The sequence below is a fragment of the Rattus rattus genome, chromosome 6, assembly GCF_011064425.1.
Source record: "Rattus rattus isolate New Zealand chromosome 6, Rrattus_CSIRO_v1, whole genome shotgun sequence".
NCBI classification, from domain to species: Eukaryota; Metazoa; Chordata; class Mammalia; order Rodentia; family Muridae; genus Rattus; species Rattus rattus.
Window position 1 is genome coordinate 153,174,598 of NC_046159.1, and position 20,966 is coordinate 153,195,563.

The 20,966-nt window shown below is 42.2% G+C and overlaps 1 protein-coding gene across 2 annotated transcripts in view; it reads right to left on the minus strand.

Annotated features, from left to right (window-relative positions):
* Positions 1–3,359: 3,359 nt before the first annotated feature.
* Positions 3,360–20,966, minus strand: part of Fam126a (family with sequence similarity 126 member A) — a 61,085-nt gene continuing 43,478 nt past the window's right edge. The window contains exons 9-12 of one of the 2 annotated variants that reach the window (XM_032907109.1): positions 20,507–20,594; positions 19,297–19,456; positions 6,084–6,381; positions 5,291–5,363 (exon numbers count right to left, since the gene is read on the minus strand). In XM_032907109.1, coding sequence (XP_032763000.1) covers positions 6,110–6,381; positions 19,297–19,456; positions 20,507–20,594 — 520 coding nt within the window. In that variant the 3' untranslated portion in view covers positions 5,291–5,363; positions 6,084–6,109. Of the gene's footprint in view, positions 5,364–6,083; positions 6,382–19,296; positions 19,457–20,506; positions 20,595–20,966 lie in introns of both variants that reach the window. The other variant, XM_032907108.1, reaches the window with a different exon arrangement.

Genomic DNA, 20,966 nt, shown 5'->3' on the forward strand with positions numbered 1-20,966 from the left:
ATTGCATTTTACTTTAACTTTTAACCCTAAGAGATGGGATAGATGAATTTGAAATACATGCTCACGTGACGGTCCTTAGGATCCCATTTGACTAACTCACAGAGCTGTAAGGCCTGTGTTCAGGGCATGCTCCCCAGCATTTGGCGATCATGGCCACCCGCTCCCTGAGCGTTTCAGTTTCCTCTTGTGTAAGATAGGCTGCTGTTGTTCTCTTCTAAAGATCGTTTCGAATGCTTAATTTGTCACAAATCAGCCTCTGTATAAGGCCTACAGTAATAATCCAAGAGAAATTATGGGGTGACTAGTTATAGTCCTGATTAATGATTGTAACATGTGCTTCAGATATTAGAAGTCAGACTAGGGGAGCCAGCTATGTCAGCGACTCTTCAGTCACTAAGAGTGCCCAGTTCACAGGCATAAGCTTTAAGTCGTCAGGTGCTGCTTTCTACACATCGTCTGTGAAGAGTAACTCAGAAAGTATTTCCTAACTTACTCCTTAGATCAGCTGGAATTACTTACACATATAATCAACTGCCCATGAGAACTGTACCTTTCTAATGGAGTTGGTTTCAGTAAACACATGCAGATAGGGATGCCACTGTGACCTTCTGTAGCTAAGAAATAAAATACTGTGATGTATCCCATTCTCTGGAAACTAGCAGCAACCCAACTTGTTCCCTGTCTCCACGCCCTGCCCCGTGGTCTTGCCTGTGCTCTTGCCTGTCCACGTTGCCCATGCTTCTGGTTTAGCAAACCAGCTACCAAGTCAAGGCGGCTGGAGCTCAGCTTTGGATGGATGCTAATGAGGTCAAGGCAGGAGTGAGGGTCATCAGCAGGCCAACCCAACAGCTTCCCTGGGCTCTGTTCACACAGCTTGCTTACTTCTGCCCCACTGCAAAGCTCATAAATGTTTATAGCAGGTTTTAGGGAATAAAATGATCTAGAAAAACACTTTTTTTTTTTTTAGTTTTTATTTCAACAAGAGAAAACACTTGATGTATAAAGTACAGCATATGGAGAACATTTATGCAAATGTACAAAACTTCAAAGAACTCAACTCTAGTTTATTTCATACCTCAAAAACATAAAGAGCACATAAAAATATCCAAAAGTTCATTCTTGGGAAAGTAAACGCTAGGCATACAATGACAAACAAGTATATTTGTGAGAAGAGTTTAGCATTACCACATGATCGATCAGAAGCAAAAGTCAGAGGCACACGGTCAGTTCCAACAAGAGAGACAGTGTGGGGCCCAAAAATACAATAATTGCGGCCTGTGTCCACTAGCACTCTACTGCAAAACACAAAACATCTTCAAATTGTTCACGCTCAGTCTTTTTGGATATGTGCAAGTTACAGAGTATAGAAGGCAGCCCATGAGTGCTCTGGGGAGGACATGAGCAGTATTAAACACAGCTCGATTACCCAGTGTGCCAGCACCCAGCAGCAAAGGTGCAAGGGTAAACTCGTGCTCACTAAAGGACTGGCTTCAGCCTTTCACTCAGGGGCTGGGAAGACACTACTGTACACTAATTCCTATCTACAATGCCTTAGTTCCCAACACTTTATGTGTTATTATTTCTCAGTTACAGTACGGAACATATGCTTCCTTAGTGTGCTTTCCTTTATGGAGGTTTAATGTGCCTGCAGAATTAAACATTTAGCTGTCTTATTCTAACTCTTTGCTTAAAATCATGTTTTAGAGTATACTTTCCTCCATAATTTACCATTCAACACTTTAACTAGGATAGTTCAAAATCTGTGAAAATCCCTTTAAACTGGGATTTTTTAAAAATCTATTTTGATTTAAAGACATATTTCCCTTTAATTCAACTTTCTACAACTGAGTGGTATTTGCAGAGTTGCTGTTTTACAATTGAGAGGGCAACGAAACACTACTTTTTCAGAACAAGTAAGTCTGGAATCCCTGCTCTTCAGTGCTACAGAGATGGACTTAAGAGTTCAGGCAGTGTCCGGCCATTTCAAGGTGATTTCCTGAGGCTCCCGGAAGCAGAAGGGTAGCACTTGGGCAGTGGGATCCTTGGAAAGGTCTACTCTGCTTTTCTCTTCAATTGGACCACAGAGGTTCATGCCAGGCACAGCTTCACGGGAACACAGGGTTGGGTCAATTCAAAAAGTCCTATCTAGATCTAACTATGGGGTGCCAGACCCCAGTTTTGTGTGGAATCCTCTCGGTAAAAGCTATTCATCTGGGTCCGTGAGATGCCTATGTTATTAGCATCTCTAAAAAAAAGTGACTTACAAAGCCACACGACGCCTCCCATTTGGAAGGTGAGTAGGAAGAGCGGTCAGAACAACTGCTGCTACCATTAACAGCAGCCGCTTCCACAGCTGGGATGAGACCTTCCATGCACACAATCCTCACGTGGAACAGTATCAAAAGTAGTATAAAAGAGTTTTATTGTTAACATAACTACACACTTCAGAAAATCAATTGGTGTAAATCGTTTGGAGCAAAACTTCAGACTCATCCACTGTGTAAGCTGTTGCCGATGTTGTAAAAGAGAATGGATGTGTGTACAGCTGTGCTGTGTCTCATGTGACAGCTCAAGAACAGGGCAGGGGCTTCCTACTCAAACTTCAGCATCTGCAGCTCTGGGTTCATTCATGACCAGAGAGAAGCAGAAGATGCTACATTTTTAACAAGTGAGAAATGGAAATTTAGAATGAGAGTCTGTAAGAAGTCACATGTCAATGTTATTAAAAAGCTACTTAGTTATCAGAAACTATGATGATTATGATGATCTCGTGTCCAGTTCTTGTGCTTGAGGGCTGTGAGACCACTGAGGACCCTACCTATTAGACAAGTAATTAGCACTCTGAAACATCCTCATACAGGTGAATGCACAGGAGCACAACGGGGGACCTTGATAAAATGCCAGCTTTGATTTACTAGGTCTGCCCTTGAAATGCTGAAGTTTTACTAAGATACCAGGTGACACCAATGGCCTTTGGATCACACAAGTAGCAAATGTCTACAACAATATCAAAATGAGGTTTCATTATGGTAGTTGAACATTATTCCGATCTCTTGTTTGTGCCAGCTAATGTTTCTTTAAACTTACTCTATGCTTAAGCAAGCACCTCAACTTGCCTAATGATAAACTTTTAAATTTCTTCTTAATAATAGCAATACTGTTAGTAACTATGTTTATCAAAAGTTCTTAATTACAAAAAAAACAACAAGAAATTCACAGTGACATTTTACAAACATTTCAACTGTATACAAGATTACTATTAAATTATTCCAATTATCAATTTTACTGACTAGTTACCTTGAAATTGTTGAGGACAATTTAAGCCAGCAGTTCGTTCTGTTACTGAAACTAAAATGTTAAAGTCATTTATGCTAAAAAGCACGGGCCTTGGGTAGTCAGGTTTAAGCTGGGAGGTAAGCATTTAAAACTGTATCTCAAGTGTAAATGCTTTGACTCTGCCACACATGCAGCTTTCTCATCCACACAAGCAGGACCCATGAGGTTGAGAGGGGGCACTAGCATGTTCTGTGAGGGACCACAGTGAGGAGACCTTGGTGTGCTAAGTCAATAAAGCCAAGAAGTAGACAGTGTCCCAGGCCTCCCCACTGACTCTGCTCCTCTCAGTCCCAGTTAGCACCACAGCACACGCACGTCAAAGGAGTGTCAGCCAACTGAGCAGACCCCAGGCACCAAGCCTGTGTGTCCATCTAGAGGACGCAGAGTTTAGCTTCTGCCTTACCACACTTCTCAGTGCTTGGTTGCAGGAGTGGGTGGTAGCTGAATTCTTTCTACATCATAACAAGAACACTTAAAGGTCACAAACAAGAAGTACTCTTTTTCTTAGGTAAAATTAAGAACACACACAAGCAACCCTAAGCTAATGCATAAATGCCCTCTGCTCACGTCTACTGCATTTTCTCCCATCCCATTTTGTAGATGAAGGATGACCTGGCTTCCTTCACTCACAGACAACTCACTATTCAACGCTTCACACTGGTATCTCGGGAGCTGGACCACAAGAGTTACAGGGTTTCCAGAAGTCTTCTGTGATGTGTGCCTTGACCACTGCAATGCAAACTGACTAGGATTTCCAAAGTTGAGCAGCACAGTCCGGCAGCTGTTCCACTCTCACCCTGTGATCCAGATCAAACGCTTTGAACATCATCTGTCAGCAGTCTCACTTCTGCTGTTTAATGTTCTAAGGACTGCGACAGAAATTCTCCCAGCTTCTCCTTGCAACGGTCCTGTCAGGCAACTTGTGGTGTGGAGGACACCGTCCCCATCTTAAGCATGATGCGGTCACAGCACTTAGCATTCCGGCTGCTCTTGTGGCTTTGTTTTCTCACGTGCCTGCTTAGCAGCATGGCTTCATGGTCTCACTCCTCTACCTGGGTTCTACAGCTCAGTCCCCTCACACAGAGACACTCTTTGACTTCCCAGGGCAAATACACAACCACTAAAAACTGAGGTATTAAAAATAACCTCAAAAAAACCTCAAAAAAAAAAAAATAACCTCACTGAGGATGAACCAACAATAACAAGTAACAGCAAAGGAGATTAAAAGAATAAAGAACTTAAACCAAGGGGAGAAGAGTACCCAGGAAATAACAAGACCATATCTCAGCTTCCTGCACACTAGACATTATTCCCTTCACAGTCAAAAGAGAGCCTTCAGAACTCAAGACACCAGGCTCCTGCCAGGACTGGGCATGAAGGGCTCAGTACTTTCATGAGGGAGCAAAGCCATTGTTCCAGCTTCACTGGTTAAAGGAGAGAATAAGTTACATGTTAATCTGCAGACAAAGTGATGCTAATACTAGGAGGGCCCTGCTGGCCTGCTTGACACTTCATTGGGAGTTCAGTCCTTTCTGACCCGTAAATAAGCTTCTCTTCTTGGAGACTACAAGCAGAAAATCTATGGGCATCGGCCCCAGCAACACAGCCAATGGCAGGAGAAGGGCTACGTGGGCCTGGGACCCCACTCACTTGTTCAAAGGATTTACTAAATACAGTGGCCGCAGTCTGAGCCAAGCCGTGGCTGCTGGGCTTGGGCAGGGACTGGCTGGAGGTCAAGGTCAGTCTCTTCAGAGAGAGAAGCTCAAGGTTCTCGCTCTGGGCTCTCTGGGTTTGTTTGCGAGCAAAGTGATCTCTGCAAGATTCCCCTGCAGTTTCTCTCTCCTTCGCTCCAGCTTTGCTTCCTCCCGACCGTCTCTGGTTCCTTCCTACACTTGTCTTGTTACTACAATTGTGACTACTGTTTGATAGACCCGACTGGCTGGTGCTAGACGCAGCCCTGGAATAAAATCCCTCGTCAACTTCAGTTATCTCCGTCAGTTCTTCTTGACCTGTTAACTCTGTATCTCCTAAACAAAGAAATGACAAAGATCAATTAACATGAAGTAGCTCATGTAACTTAAAAGAGTAATACCAAATCAATTACATTTCAATCAATACCTTAGCAGAATTTCTTAAAGCAACAGATTACAGAACAAAAATCAAAGGATAAATTGAATTATTTTATAAGTGTCAAAACACATTCATTGCAATTAATGATAGTGATTTAGAATATATTAAATCACAAGCATGCTGTAAACTACCCCCACTAGTTTCATGAAGAGTTCTCCTATATGCATGCAAAGAGCAGAAGCAATTAGAAAGGTCAGACATTAAACGCTGGTGATGACATCTGTATCGTAGCTCCTATCAATAGACTTGTTAAAACAGAAGTATATACAAAGAAATTTTTAAAAGGTTGTGTTCTCCATTCTAGAAACTCTTAGAATTAAAAACATTATGTACATATATACACTATAAATATCAGAAGCTCAAAACTTGTTAAAGTCTATATATATTACCCTTCATATTTAAGGAAAAATCATTTTAGTTCCAAAACTTAAGCAGAAAATTACTTCAGAAGCAATTTTCTGCCTCAGTTTCTCTAACAAGTTCCTGCGAGCACACAGGGTGATCTTCTGAAGAGAAGTTACGATGCCTAATTCATGCACTTTATCAGATGCCATGCAGATCGCCTGTGAGTGTGCAACCGTGGCACACGCATGCACAGTGCCCTTGCCTCAGGGTACCTTGGGCTGCGGCTCTAAAGCGTCAGCTAAAACTGCACTCTGCCAGCTGTGGACATTCCATCCTCCATCATTTTTCTTACAGACTTTTGCCTCCTGAGTTCGGGCAAGCCTCTGCTCTCACTTCTAGGGTCTGTGGCTGTCTCCTGCACACCCTGCATATGCTGCTGGGCGTCAGTGTCTCCTAGAGCTCTGCCTTTCTCCCCATTCCCGGGCCTCTCTCCGGACACATGAGTGACACTAATCTCAGGGATGACAAGGACGCCTGCTTCCGCAGCAGCCGTGCTGCTCTCAGGTTGCTCTAGGATTGAAGACGATCAGACAATGATGGCTCAGGACAAAACAAAAGAAAATGCAAAACAACAACAAAAAGCCAGAGAACAAAACTGGATGATTGAATGAGATAACTTAACAAACACGGACGGACGCTGTCACTTCCTTCATTCAGGCTCTGTAAGAGTCCAGCGAGCAGCACTTCATGTCTGTATTTTCACATACATTTTACACGGAACAGGAAACACATTTTTTTTTTCACAAATGAAAACTGAATGCCTTTTAAAAATATTGTGACCAACTTAATTTATGTAAACTTTAGGTAAATGCTTCAAAATATAAAGGCAAAAATGCTGGCTTTTGTCAACAATGATAACCAAAGCACTTAGAAAGTCCCCTTTATACACTTCAAATCTTATTTTTTATCAGACGACATCCAGCCTGACTTAGTCAACTGGTCCTTAGTTAAGGAACAGTCCATTTCTCCAGGCTCCCACCGAGTCTATACATTTTGATGTGCTTGGGACAGCCCAGTACTACGATGGAGAAAAATGAAAACCGATATGAAAAGCAGACTGGTTCTCAGTAGTTTATTCTGAAAACAACCTCTGTAATTCAAACGAATGAACAAAACTCGTAGCTAATGAATATCTATCTATACAGATAACTTTATTCTGTGCTGAAAATACAAGAGATTTTAAAGTTCTTAAGTAAATATCTGTAGTAATAAAAATAACATAAATAAGTAAAGAATGGACCAGTGGTGAAATTTAAACTCCTTAAGACAAAACAAGCAGAACCAAGAACAGTGTATACTCATTAAACACAGCACACAAACCTGTGGAGAAACCGACTTTGTTTCCAGCCCTGGAATCATCAAGCCTTATGAACTGCGCTCAAGTCTGTGGAACAGCATCGTACGGTGAAAGAGCAGAGGCCGCATCTACCCAGGGTGACCTGGCCATCCTGGAGCCTTACAGGTGCCCATTTTCACCACGGCCACCTGATCCACCCGCAGGATAAAGCAGCTTGGGCACTACACAGCTCCCAGGTGACTGGCATGCAGCTGGTCAGAAACCTCTGGTCTGCTCTGAGTCCTTCACAGCTTGGAAATGGATTCCCACAGGTGCCCTGACCACCACATCTAGCCACAAGGAGCACTCAAAGCTCCTGTTGTCCTGCATCCACGGTCGTAACCTCATCCTCATAAAGTCTTTTCTCCTTAACTGGGGCCTCACCCGCCCAGTTCCTCATTCTCAGGCGGGGCCTCGGAAGCCTGCCATTCTGTGTGGAAGCAGCCAAGCCTATTCCTAGTTGCTAACATTCAAAAGCAAGGGCTAATCAGTTCTTATCATGGCATGTGGCAGAGGTCAGAGCAACAGAGTAAAGTCAGCACAGCACTGCTGGGTGGCAGCCAAGACTTGTTCGCTTATACTGTAGAAACCATTTCAGAAAGGAAAATTACAAAGACCTTCAGTCCAGAGGGCAAATAAAAAAGGTTGGCAGTTACCTGGGTATAAAAAAACCTAATTTTTATAAAAAATTTAAAAGTTATATGTGTGTGTGTGTGTGTGTCTGTGTGTGTGTTCTAACAGAAAAAGGGATACTCAATGACACTATTTTTTAGCACACTCTTACTCTATGATCTCAAAACAACATGACAGAGACTGCAGCAGGCCGTCTAATCCCCATTTGCTAAGGGGAAACTGAAGTTCAGAAAGTATGGAAGTGTGTAGAGCACAAGGTTAAGAAGCGAGACTTCTGGTTTCAAACATCCATTTACACACAGGGAATTCTAACTCAATTTGTCAGAACCAACTGACGCAAATGTTCTCTAACATCTCCCAACAATGTTTATCCGTTTAGATTCTTGGTCATTTAAAGAAGGCAAATGACTGGCTGAACCGAGAGTCACAGCAAATACACTCGAGAAGAACACCTGAGGAATTTATCCTCAAGGTCAGTTTGCTTTTATTTGTAATTGGTTTTATTTGTGAAAATATGCTGATGGAAGTTAATGGTTTAAAAATGTCGATTTTCACCGATGGAAGTTTGCAGGAAAACAGAAACGGCAAGAAGGGTGTGTCTGAAGCTGGGCTGGCAGGTGGACTGTTAGTCACACTTAGAGCAGCGGTCCGGGGCTGAGCCCATAGAAAAACCATTAAATGTAACAATAAACACTGCTCTAAAGGGAACTGAGTACTCCGTAAACTCATAAAAAGACAAATATGTTATTCTGGACACAGCAAGAAAGAAAGGATTACTCTTAGGGAAGTCAGACAGTAGAGAAACATCATTACATAACCAAGTACCTATTACATGATCCTTTCCTTAATGTCTCTGGCATTTTCTACCGTGAAACTCCTGCGACAGTCCCTTGTTCCCCAGCACGTTGGGCTGGCCTCCTGGGTTTCCCCAACAGCTGAAAGCCACATCTTACTTTCTCAGAAGCCTTTCGATGGAGACTGCCCCGTCACCCATCAAAAGTCTCAACATCCCATTATTTCATATGCCCTCTCTTCTCTTCTGTTTCTTTTTAAAAACTACTTATAACAAGCTACAGGCGCCTTGCCTATCTAGCTATATATTCTACACAGACCACTCACTGTTAAAGACCTAATACTGCGGAAGGTTAGGGGACAATATTTCTGGTTAGTGTCTTTTTTTAACTTTTTTTTTTTTCGGAGCTGGGGACCGAACCCAGGGCCTTGCGCTTGCTACAAGTGCTCTACCACTGAGCTAAATCCCCAACCCTTTTCTTTTTTTAATTTTTAAAATGTTTATTCTGTATGTCCAGGTTTTTGGCATGCATGCACGTGTATGCACTACTTTTGTGCCTAGTGTCGTGTGGGCTAGAACAGGGCCTCCAATCCCCTCCAACTGGAATTAGAGATGGACCTGAGTCCTCTGGAAGAGCAGACAGTGCTCCCAGCCACTGAGCCCTAGTAAATGTGCGTTTAGTGAACTGAATGAATGCCTATTACCAGGTGATAAATAAGGTGAAAATGCAGAGCATGAACAAGGGAAGCTCGGAAAATGTTCTCTTTTCCCTTTAAACCACACGAGTAATACATAGCTTAAGATAATAAATATTTCTAGGTGGTAAGAAAGAGCATAAGTTCTTTGTTTCAGAAAAATGAAGTAGGCATTTCTAAATGTAGGTTTATTATAATGCTTAGTAACATCAAAAATCTTTTATAAACTAGTTTTTTATTATCTTATTAAAAAATGGCATATATAAGTAAAGAGAGATAATCTTTTCTTTAAGAAAATTACATAGAAGATGTCTTAAGGGAATATAAATTATATAACAAAAGAGTTGCTTTTCCTTGGAACTAAAAAATATATATATAAAAGGAATTGTGATTAATTTATACCCATAAAAAGAAATATTTATATTTGACTTCAAATAAGTTGAGAAAAATTAAAATACCCAAAACAAAAATTCCCTGAGACTGCTTTATTTTCCAGTGTCTGTGCACATAAGCACTTCTCATGATGGAGATGAGGAGAGTTAGTGAATGCTTCCTGAGGGTTAGCAAGCCGCCATGCATGAGTAAAGCTGCCGTGCAGGCCTGAGACCTGAGCCTGGAACCCAGACCCAGGCAAAGGCGGGACAGCCAAGTCTACAAACTGTCCCCTGGCCTCCATACATGCACCATGGCACAGAAGTTCCCCTTCCCTACACACACGTGCACACACACACGCGCACACACGCGCGCGCGCGCACACACACACACACACACACACACTTTGTAGACACTGAAAATGTAAGAATAGTTAGGTTTTTCTTTGTTGGCGTGTCTGTTTTAAGACAGAATCTTGCTGCATAGCCCAGGCTGGCCTCAAACCTATGATTCTCCTGCTTCAGCCTCTAGGGTAGCTGGAGTTATAGACCATTCTTGGCTGTGAACACTTTTAATAGACAATTCCAATTTTGTTCTCAAAGGCAACTCAAATGATTTTGTCTCAAACATTTCTTCTGATTTTGAAAAAAGGTGAACTAATTACAGACATTCCAAAAACTAATTGTGAAAAGCTATGATTTCTGTCAAACATAATTTCATAAACTGAACTATCTATTCTACCTGCACCCATGAAATAATCTTAGGTTCTGTTCTTATTTGCCTTATAGTTGTTCTGTTTATTAAAGGTGACAATTTTAATAAAGACAACTTAATTATTAGTAGGATTTACACATTTTATACCACACCCTCTTCTGAGCTAAAGTATGGTGTGATATGAGGCTCCTGAAACTCCCGTGTGAAGTAATAAGGCGCAGCGTACAGAACACACTGAGTCACAAAGCCTGACAGCAAAGTGACAAGAACTTTAAACTCCAAAGAGCCCTACACATCCTTTACAGTCCTGGTACAGATCCTTCTGCACACACACGGAAAAATGGTACAAGGAGCCAGAGCAACCCCTACTCTCTACACCATCTTTTAGTGATTATAATTTATTCTATCCAATGCTGAAATTCTGTATGTATTTACTAGGTTGTACTCTAAAGTATTATTTATAACAGGAAAAATTAGAAGCAAATTCTTCAATATATGGGCACAGGTAAGTAAATGACACGTTATCAACTCAATGTAGCAAATACGTTATTATGTAGCCATTAAAATAACTACAGCAGGATCACCAGAACTTAGAAAAACATTTACAATGTTAAACAAAACCAAAGCAGCAAACATTTAAAATGAAGTACAATTGTGAAAACTATATACACATCTGAAAGCATAGAATGAAAACTCTAACCACTGACTTGATTACAGAGCAAATATCACCCCACACATCAGCCTTCTCGTTTCTGTCACACAGTCAGAAAAGGGACAAACCACTCCCCCTAGACCTTTCATCCATGGATATACTAAGCACCTAGAATGTGCAAGCCATTGTTTTAGGCTGAGAAGTCAATGGCAAACATAACAGATACCAGACCTTCCTACTATGCAGGAATTAAGAAAAGCAAAATTGAACAGCAAGAAAATTCGGATAAAAAAGTGCAATCAGTAAGGAGGTAACGGGGTAAGGCTACTTCAGATGGCTGGTTTGGGAGGCTGCTTTGTGGAAGCTGAGACTTGAATGAAGAAGAGGTGCCAGCTACATAACAATGTAGAAGAAGGAAGAGTGCAAATTGGTGATGCCTTCTTGCTATTCAAATTTCAACCACACATCTCAAAGAGCTAGTCAAAGGCCCTAAGGCAGAAATGCCTGAGTGTCCCAGGGTTGGAAGGAAGGACGAGTGAGTCACAGTGGACATGCTCGATAAGTGAGGTCTCAGCAGTAAGACTCGTGGAACCGACATTTCAGACTGCAAAGGCAGCAAAGGCAGCCACTGACAGGCTCATGGATCGACCACCTACCTGCCTCCTTAGCCTTCTTCAACCAACAGAAGTCACACTGCTTAACACAAAACACTGAACACAAAGTACAGCCCAAGTTAGAAAGGGGCAGAGGGGGGTTGGGGATTTATCTCAGTGGTAGAGCGCTTGCCTAGCAAGCGCAAGGCCCTGGGTTTGGCCCTCAGCTCCGGAAAAAAAAAAAAAAAAAAAAAAAAAAAAAAAAAAAAAAAAAGGGGCAGAGGAAATTACCACACAGGCCTGGGAGCTAAGGGCCTCACCCTGCTCAAAGCTGAGGGAAGACGGAACAGGCAGACACCTGCAGTCAGAAGCAGACGCTGTGGGCGGGCGACTCAGTGGGCTCCATGAGACCCCGGCTCAGCTCAGGATCCACAGGCCACTAGCCTGGCTTACAGTTCTCAATTTTTTTGGATTTATTTATTTTTATATATTTGAATACATTATGGTTGTCTTCAGACACACCAGAAGAGGGGATGGGACACCATTACAGATGGTCATGAGCCACCATGTGGTTGCTGGGATTTGAACTCAGGACCCCTGGAAGAGCAGTCGGTGCTCTTAACCGCTGAGCCATCTCACAAAAGAGTCTAATAACCAGTTCCCAAAGTTTGCTACTTGTGAGTTTAAAATTACCACTATTTTAAAAAATGTTTTAAAGACTCTTATTAACTTTAATTTTCTTCAAATTAAGCCCTTTCTCATTGTCATAAAATCAGACACAAAATAAACATTCCATTTCAAGATCTTTAAGTTTATCTTCTCCAGTATCTAGAAAGATAATCTTTAATGGTTTGAAATGCTTATAAACAATTATTTTAAAAATACTTTTATGGAAATTCATTTCTGATTTTAAATCTCTTCAATGGTTAGAAAATTCCTGCTTTCTTGCTTCATCAACGTTATACAATAGAAACTTATTAACATCCTCTAAATCACTGATCACTTAAAAATAATATTACTACTGTTATTATTATTATATTTAATTTTCAAGACAGGATTTGTGTGTGTAGCTCTGCCTGTCCTGGAACTTATTCTGTAGAGCAAACTGGCCTCTAACTCACAGAGGGGCCATTTTCCTCTGCTTCCTAAGTGCTGGGATTAAAGATGTGCCCGCCACATTTGGCTAAAATAAATAATTTTATACACTAGTAGTATCTTTTGCACTTATGTGTGGCATTTGCTGTATGTTCCGTGTGTGCACATGTGTATGAAGGTCAGACATTCAATCAGGTTTCTTCCAGATGCTTCTTCACCTTGTTTTGAAGACTGCAGCTCAGTGAATCACCAAAACTGGTTGGCTAGCAAGCTCCAGGGCCCCGTCTTCAACAGCCAGGTCCCACACTGCATCCAGGCCTGCACCAGCCAGCCTCAATATGGACGCTGAGGCCTGCACTCGGCCCCTTCAGCTTGTCTGCTAGCATTTTACCCAATGAGCGACTGATTACCCACCTCTGAATCCTTTTATCATTCCTTTTTTAAAAAAAAATTCACCTAATACCAAGTACTTAGTCACTGAGCAAATTATGACAGACTACTTTTTCTGATAATTTTCTAACATAATTACAAGTCTCTTTGAACTATACTATCTCACTTAGCTAAACCAAAATTGTAATCAAACTGCTTGCTGCCGTAACCTGGCAACTGCACTTTCTTTGGGCTCAATATATTTAAACTGTATCAATTTGATTCTCTAATATTCTCAAGGTATTTGCTGTTGGTCTTTATGTTAGAAAACTTAAAATACATACTTCTTATTTATAATTCCTTTTTACTACCTTAAAAGCTTGTAATCCTCTAAATTGTATGTCAAAATAATTAAGAGAATTAAGAGGTAGTTCTAATAAAGGATCAACACACGTTGGTACCTAAGAGGCTGAAGAAGGGGGTTTCTGAGTTTGAGGCCAACTGGGGCTACATACAGAGGTTCCACCTCAGAAACCCAAAGGTTAGGGATTAGCACAAGAGAGCCTGGATTCAATCCCTCCTACCTCTGAAAGGAAAACGGGAACTGTGTTAGCATTACGCATTTAGCATGTGCTAGAGCCAAAAGCAGGGTGATGCTCAAAGGACCCAGCTTGAAAATACGATTTTCATTATTTTTTTATTACCCACCCTTGCCTATTGGCAAACGGCTGTAACTGTACATAACTAAGAAGCCAAGTAGGATCTATTTCCTATTTTGACATTAACTAGTGAAGTAAGATACTAGGTATTAAACATTTAAAAAACGCTTGTTCTGATAATGGCCTGTCAGGTACGAGTGGGTTCCTCCCCAGGAGCAATAGCTAACACAGACTCTGTCGGCAGTCATGGCCTTCTTTTATGCTTGTTACTCCTCTCAAACTAAGCACATTTATTTCAAATTGAGAACATTCAAAATTTAAGTTTTAGGAAGGGACTATTATTTGAATGGCAAATTATCTAATGTAAATTTACCAAGAACACAATTCCTGAATAGCCAACAAAGCGGCTCTTAAAGAACTAGTCAGCCTTCGGCCGATTTAAAACCAGCCTTTATGAGCTCTCCAAAGTAGAGGAAATGCTTTGACTTACTGCTCCCATCACTGGACAAATGGACAGAGGGAAGGAGACAGAGATGAAGACTTGGGGGTTTGGTGGAGTTTTAGAAGCTATTGGCAAGGTTTTCCATGCTCATTATTGCAACCATATGTCAGCCTATAACTTAATTAGAAGACTTATATAAAATGGAAGTGTGATTCCAGTAACCACTTTCAAAGAATGGAAAATAGCTTACGTTGTTCCCACGTAGGTAATTTTTTCTAAAGTGGAGGAAGAATGAGTCACAATGGTGTTGGTTGTGGTAAACAAACAAAAATAGGAGTTACGTTTGCTCTGGAAGAGGTGGGAGAAGGGAACCTGGGTGGAGAAGACAGTGAGGGGAATCTCAGTGCCTGCAGCTCTGGGAGTCGAGGTGGGAGTCCCACCGCTGCAGGCAGAGGTTGCTAGCGTCACAGACATTCTCACAACCACGGAATGAGGGGCAAAGACATGCTGTGCTTTCCTTCTCTTCTTAGTTTTATTTTTTCAAGAAAATATTTAAGTAAAATTGCCCTTATTTGTTTTAAAATAATGCTACTTCTTTTTATAAATATCTTAGTCTATCCTTCCTGGGATTTTCGTTTTTTGACTATTTCTATCATTACAAGCTATTTATCTTAAAGTTCTTTTCTTTAAGTGTACTCTTTTCTTTTTCTACTTGTCTTTTGTTTTGTACATAGCCCTCAACATATAAGTGCTTTAAAATCTATATTTAAAAAACCCTTTTGCCTTGAATTATCCCCCACTACGGAATCAAGGAAGCAACTGTCTTGGAGAGTTAAATCATCATCTTATAAGTAAGGCGCTAATCATGAGGTTATGAAAGGTCAAAGCAGGGACTGTATATCTGACCCATTTCAAAGTTAAGCACAGACACAGACAGAGCCGTTACAACTTCCCCAGAGCCTTGAAGAACTTGAAAGACACAACAGGGAACAAAGCTGCTTCACTACAGTATTAAGAGTCGGGTGAAACTGTGGAGAGCAGGTCAGCATGCAATTAGTTATGTACCAGATCTCTTTAAAAAGAATCCTGTTATCACTGCACTGCGTTGAAATCTGGAGGGATTAGATCAGAGCGTGAGCCCAGGGCTGACAGTGGCCCTGGTGGCAGTGGGTGATGGCAGACATCTGGGTCCTGGAATGTTAGCAAATGTTGAGATAAAAGTAGTTTCACCTTCTTTACGATTTTCCCCATTGCAACATAAGCTGTGGGCGATTCTTAAAGAAAAGAATGCCATGCTCATTTCAGAGCATCCTGAGATGCCTTCCAGGACAACTCAGAAGTAACTGCTACAGGTAACTGAAATGGTCCAAAATTAATAATAAAAAACAGACCATAAGTTTGGACTAAAAGAATCATTTGTACTAATAGTAGAAAAGAATCAATGTGATCAATTGCTAAAATTGAATGTATCTGTTGCTCGTGTACTCTTTGATGACTCAGATACATACACACACCACTATGCCTACACGGCTTAACTGAATGACAAACGAAGAAGAAAGGTTGTAAAGTCCTGCCTGCCTGCTTGCTCCAGTGGGAGAGGCTCACCCCCCAACTCCTTCTTCTAATCTGTATAGAAGAAGGAGGGAGGATAAAAACCAGTAAGGACAAATATGTACAGGAGAAAAGGGAAAAGGCCTTTGATGGTCAGTCACAACGGTCAATCTGACGAGCCTGAGAATCACCGGGCACTGGCCTGCCTCACGGGGGATCATCTTCAGGCTGCTGAGGTGGAAACCCACCCACTGGCCGCAGCTCGCCCTGGACGGAGACTCACTGTGGAAAGCAGAGGTGACTGAGCCTCTCCACTGGCCTTCCTCCTAGCTGCCTTGCCTGCACTCCTGCTGCCTCAAGGCCATGCAATGACCACACCCTCCAACCGTGAGCCGAAAGAAACCCCTTTTTCCTTCAAAAGTTTTCAGGGTATTTTGCCACGGCAACTGTGGTGTTTTGAATTGGTGAGATGTGAGGTTTTTGTTTTAATTTTTGTTTTAGTCATTATTTTGTTTCCTTTGGGGGGTGGCAAGGTCGGAAGGGTGGCTAAGAATGGAAAGGGAGTGAAGTGGGATTGAGATGCATGATGTGAACTAACAAAGAACCAATAAAAAGTTAAAGAATAAAAAGAATGGCTCCAATAGGTTCATATGCTTGAACGCTTGGTCCCCAGTTGGGGGAGGTTTGGGGTCATGAGGTGTGGCCTTGTTTGAGGCGAGTCCCTGGGGAGTGTTTGTATGCTCCCTCCTGCTTGGGGATCAGGTGGGGGCTCTCACTACTACCCCAGCACGTTGCCTACGAAGACCATGGACTCTAACCTTCTGGAGCTTCCTGACCCCAGTAAACTGTCTTCTATAAATTGCCTTCATCATGGTATCTCCTCCCAGCAACAAAAAGAACTAAGAAAAGGCTCAACAGAAAAGATATGCTTTAGTCTTTGTCACAAGTGGAAAACAAAGGAGTCGAGAAGAAAAAGCAAACTATTCCTTAAAATGGATGCTCCTTTTTCTTCTGTCCTCCCACGGCTCCATCCCCACTAGTGTATCGTTACAAAGCCCTAGTCCTGTCACGGGTGAAGGGTTTACAAAGAACATGCCTTCCCATGGGGACAGCTGTGGGAAGAGTGGGGAGGTGAGCTGAACAGACAGCTGACCCAGGATCCCCTCAAACACAGGAGCTCTCGAAGTCCACATCACCATGACCTGAAGTGACCACCACAGTACTATGCTTCAGAAATACAGAAAGGCCACTGCGGGTCACTCTGGGATCTACATGCCCCTTCATACTGTTTCTAAAGAAATGTTTTACTTAGATTTTGTTACAGAAAATACAATACGTAAAATTTTACATATGAAGAAAATTTCAAATCTATTTTTAAATCAAGAACTGTCTATACAGTTAAGAAATATAAAATGATAACCACCCCCTCCACAAGAAGCTACTGCTTATTCGAAAGCCAGAACAATAAGGTCCAGGCAGAAATCACTGACATAAGGAAAGGACACATGAAGTTGTGTTTCCATATGGCTTGCATGCTGGATGCCAGGTAGGCTCCCCATATGGCAGCATGAGAGGTAGGGAATCCTTTGCAAGAGGGCCCAGTGGGAGGTGTTTAGGGTATTTTGTTCCTGCAATAGAAACACAGGAAGCCCAAAGGAAAATCTAGACTAACTACACTTGAGAAGGATGCTGCCGCCTACCTCTAGAGAGACTAAGCAAATATCATTTATTATAGTTCAGTGAAGGAGAGACAGTCACACTCAGAGAGTGACAACTGAGGCCAGCCCTTACACTATCTGCTCATGGGTGTGCCTCTCTCTATTTTATAGTCCATTCTCTTTTATATCCTCAATTATGACACTTTTGCTATCATAAACAAGAGGTGCTCAAGTGCAGTGAAGGCTGAATAAACATAAAGGAACAGGCAATAAAAGGGCTACTTTAATGATGCTGTACCCGGAGAGAGTCTGCAAGCGGCAGCCAAAATGTCACCTAGATCCATAAGGGCATCCCAGACACAATAATTGTAAAGACTGTTTTATCCTGTTTTGGTCATTTTTGTCCTATAAAATGTTTCTGAAAAATAACTTCCATCTTGTTGCAGGATATGTATCTGTTTCTTGTAAAGCCACACCTGTGCACACACACACACACACACACACACACACACAGTGAGAAGGAAGAGAGGAAAGCCATGAGAACGCGCTGTCGCCCGCCTCTGCAGCAGTGGTTTGGGAGTGAGTGTGTGCACAGTGACCAGCTTGTCGTACTTGCACCTGCTTTCACATGGTGAGGCATTACTTCACTGAAGAAACAGAGGTATGTTTGGAGTTGTATGCATTTTGTAGTTGTCTAATAGCAAACATCACAAACTGGTTTGTGCCTCCCGGTTGGACCTTCAGGACTTCTAGAGTAACTTTAAAATGAGCAACAACCACCATTGGTTAAACTGTAGCACCCCCCCTTTCTCTTTTGGCACAGCCTCCCCACCCCCCTCTCGTGTGTGTGTGTGTGTGTGTGTGTGTGTGTGTGTGTGTGTGTGTGTGTGTGTCTGAGGTGACAACAAGCCTTCTCAGGCAGGACCAGCTCTCTGTGTTATGTATGCCCTGTCACTCACCCTTCCCTTCCCTTCTCTCTTTGGACTGCAGGGGCACGGCTATGACACAGTCTCCCAGACTGAGCTGCTATTTTCACTTCCGAGCAGAGGAGGAAGAGAGCAGAGTAGGTCCTCTTAACACTCGCGATCCATGCACTCGTGGGGCATAGAAGCAGTGAAGGTCTCTTTTGGGAAGGCTGACACTACTTGTCTGGCCCATCTCTGTTAGGGAAGTCTACCAAGAAGAGACGGAGCAAGGAGGAGATCAAGGAGAGGAGAGGGAAGTGGCAAAGCACCGGGAGCATGGTGAACGAAATTAACTTCCAGCAACACTTTAAAATAGTAACATGAAGCAGATAAGGAAGAAAACTAATATAATCTGGAATGAAAATGAATTTGTAAAATAGAAACGTCTGGTGTATTAACAGCATAACACTCTTCCCAGGGAGTCCCAACAGAATGGAAGGTCACTGGTGGGTAGGTCTACTGCAACATGAAGAACCTGCAAGCTAAACGCCTGACACTGGAGCAGGAGGCTATCAGCAGCTGCACACGGCCCACGCCAGCAACCTAAGCACATGAGCAGCTGCCCTGCGCTTTCTGCTCTCCTGCCCTACTGCACCCAGTCAACTTTTTTTTTTTTCTTTTCTTTTCTTTTTTTCGGAGCTGGGGACCGAACCCAGGGCCTTGCTAGGGCCTTGCTCTTGCTAGGCAAGCGCTCTACCACTGAGCTAAATCCCCAACCCCCCCAGTCAACTTTAAACAGTTTACTTCACTCATATGGCCAACATGAGAAGTGTCACCCTCCCACTCTCTGTGCCCTGCATGGGAACCTGGGGTCTTTGTTTCCTGAGATCACAGGTTCTAACCACAGCTGCCGAGAGCCATGTCAGAGCCAGCAGCGCTCAGACTGAGGAGTGCTCACCATGTCTCTTCCATCTGTGACCCCTTATTGACATGCTGGTAACGGCATTCCTTGAGATCCTGGAGGACGTGGGTGTGATCTCCACCTGAATACACCGTGTGCCTTCCTTACTAGATTTCATGGCACCCGGCGGCAGTGAAGCCTTTATTGCATTAGCAACCTGAAAGGAAATAATGAAGTTGAAGACTGGTAAGCAGATACACTACTTACTTCTAGATGAAATATAAGGCTAAGCTTTACCAAATTCATAAGAAGAGTTTTCTCCCCAAGGTATATTGATATGATGACACATAAACCCTCCAAAACAGGGAGTAGGAGGGACAGAGGGATGCTCACACCTCAGAACAATGTGAAGGTTTGTGGTTGGTAAATATCGAACTAGGTTTCTTTCTCAGCTTCAAATGCTAACTGAAAATGTACTTAGTGCGCTGAAATTCTTAGGAGCAGAGGAAAGTACTTAGTTAAATTAAATCTCCAATTTTTTTTTAAGATTTATTTATTTATTATAGATGAGTACACTGTCGCTGTCTTCAGACACACCAGAAGAGGGCATCAGATCCCATTACAGATGGTCATGAGCTACCATGTGGTTGCTGGGATTTGAACTCAGGACCTCTGGAAGAGCAGTCAGTGCTCTTAACCACTGAGCTATCTCTCCAGCCCCTAAATCTCCAATTTTTATACAAGTACTTTTTGTTTGTTTGTTTTTGTTTTTCCAGACAGGGTTTCTCTGTGTAGCCATGGCTGTCCTGGAACTCGCTCTGCAGAACAGGCTGGCCCCAAACTCAGAGGCTTGCTTCTACCTTCCAAGGGTTGGTATTAAAGGTGTCCACCACCACCAGCTTACACACACACACACACACACACACACACACACACACACACACACACACACACACACACACACACACACGCTCTGTCTTCAGACACACCAGAAGAGGGCATCAGATCCCATTACAGATGGTTGTGAGCCACCATGTGGTTGCTGGGAATTGAACTCAGGACCTCTGGAAGAGCAAACAGTGCTCTTAACTGCTGAGCCATCTCTTCAGCCCCATATAAACACTTTTAAATGTAATATTTCCCAGTACAACAAAGCTCTGAGTATTATAGACATTTTCATATGCCATGCATTACTTTTCAATGCATAGTTCTAAGCTAAAAAGTTGTAAGTTAAGAATTTGCATGACTAAGTAAGTACAGAACCTACCAGCAGTGGCTCTGGGTACAGCTCTAGCTGGGCTCTGTATATAATATCATCCAGTGCTTTCTGAGCTAGATCCCATTCTCCATTGTATCTGCAAAAACATGGGAGTTAAACAAAGCATTACTTTTAGTTTATCCTATATAACAAGACAAAACTTAATGAGGAACTATTTCTCTCTTCTAAAGAAAGCCACAGACCACATTAGCACACTGCTTACATTCTATTATTCTTAAGAATATTTTTAAGTCATTGAGTCCCTATTATCTGAAAGCCTATTAATAGCAAGGAAAATTTTATACATGTACATTTCTTCTCTAAGGAACATGACTATTTATAGAACAGAAATCAAAGAGCTAATGCAATTTCAGGCATCTCACACTGTCAAAGTAACTCAGAACATAATAAATTACATACTTTAGAATAATTCTCTGAACAATTATGGTCAAATTACCATGTAGTTCCC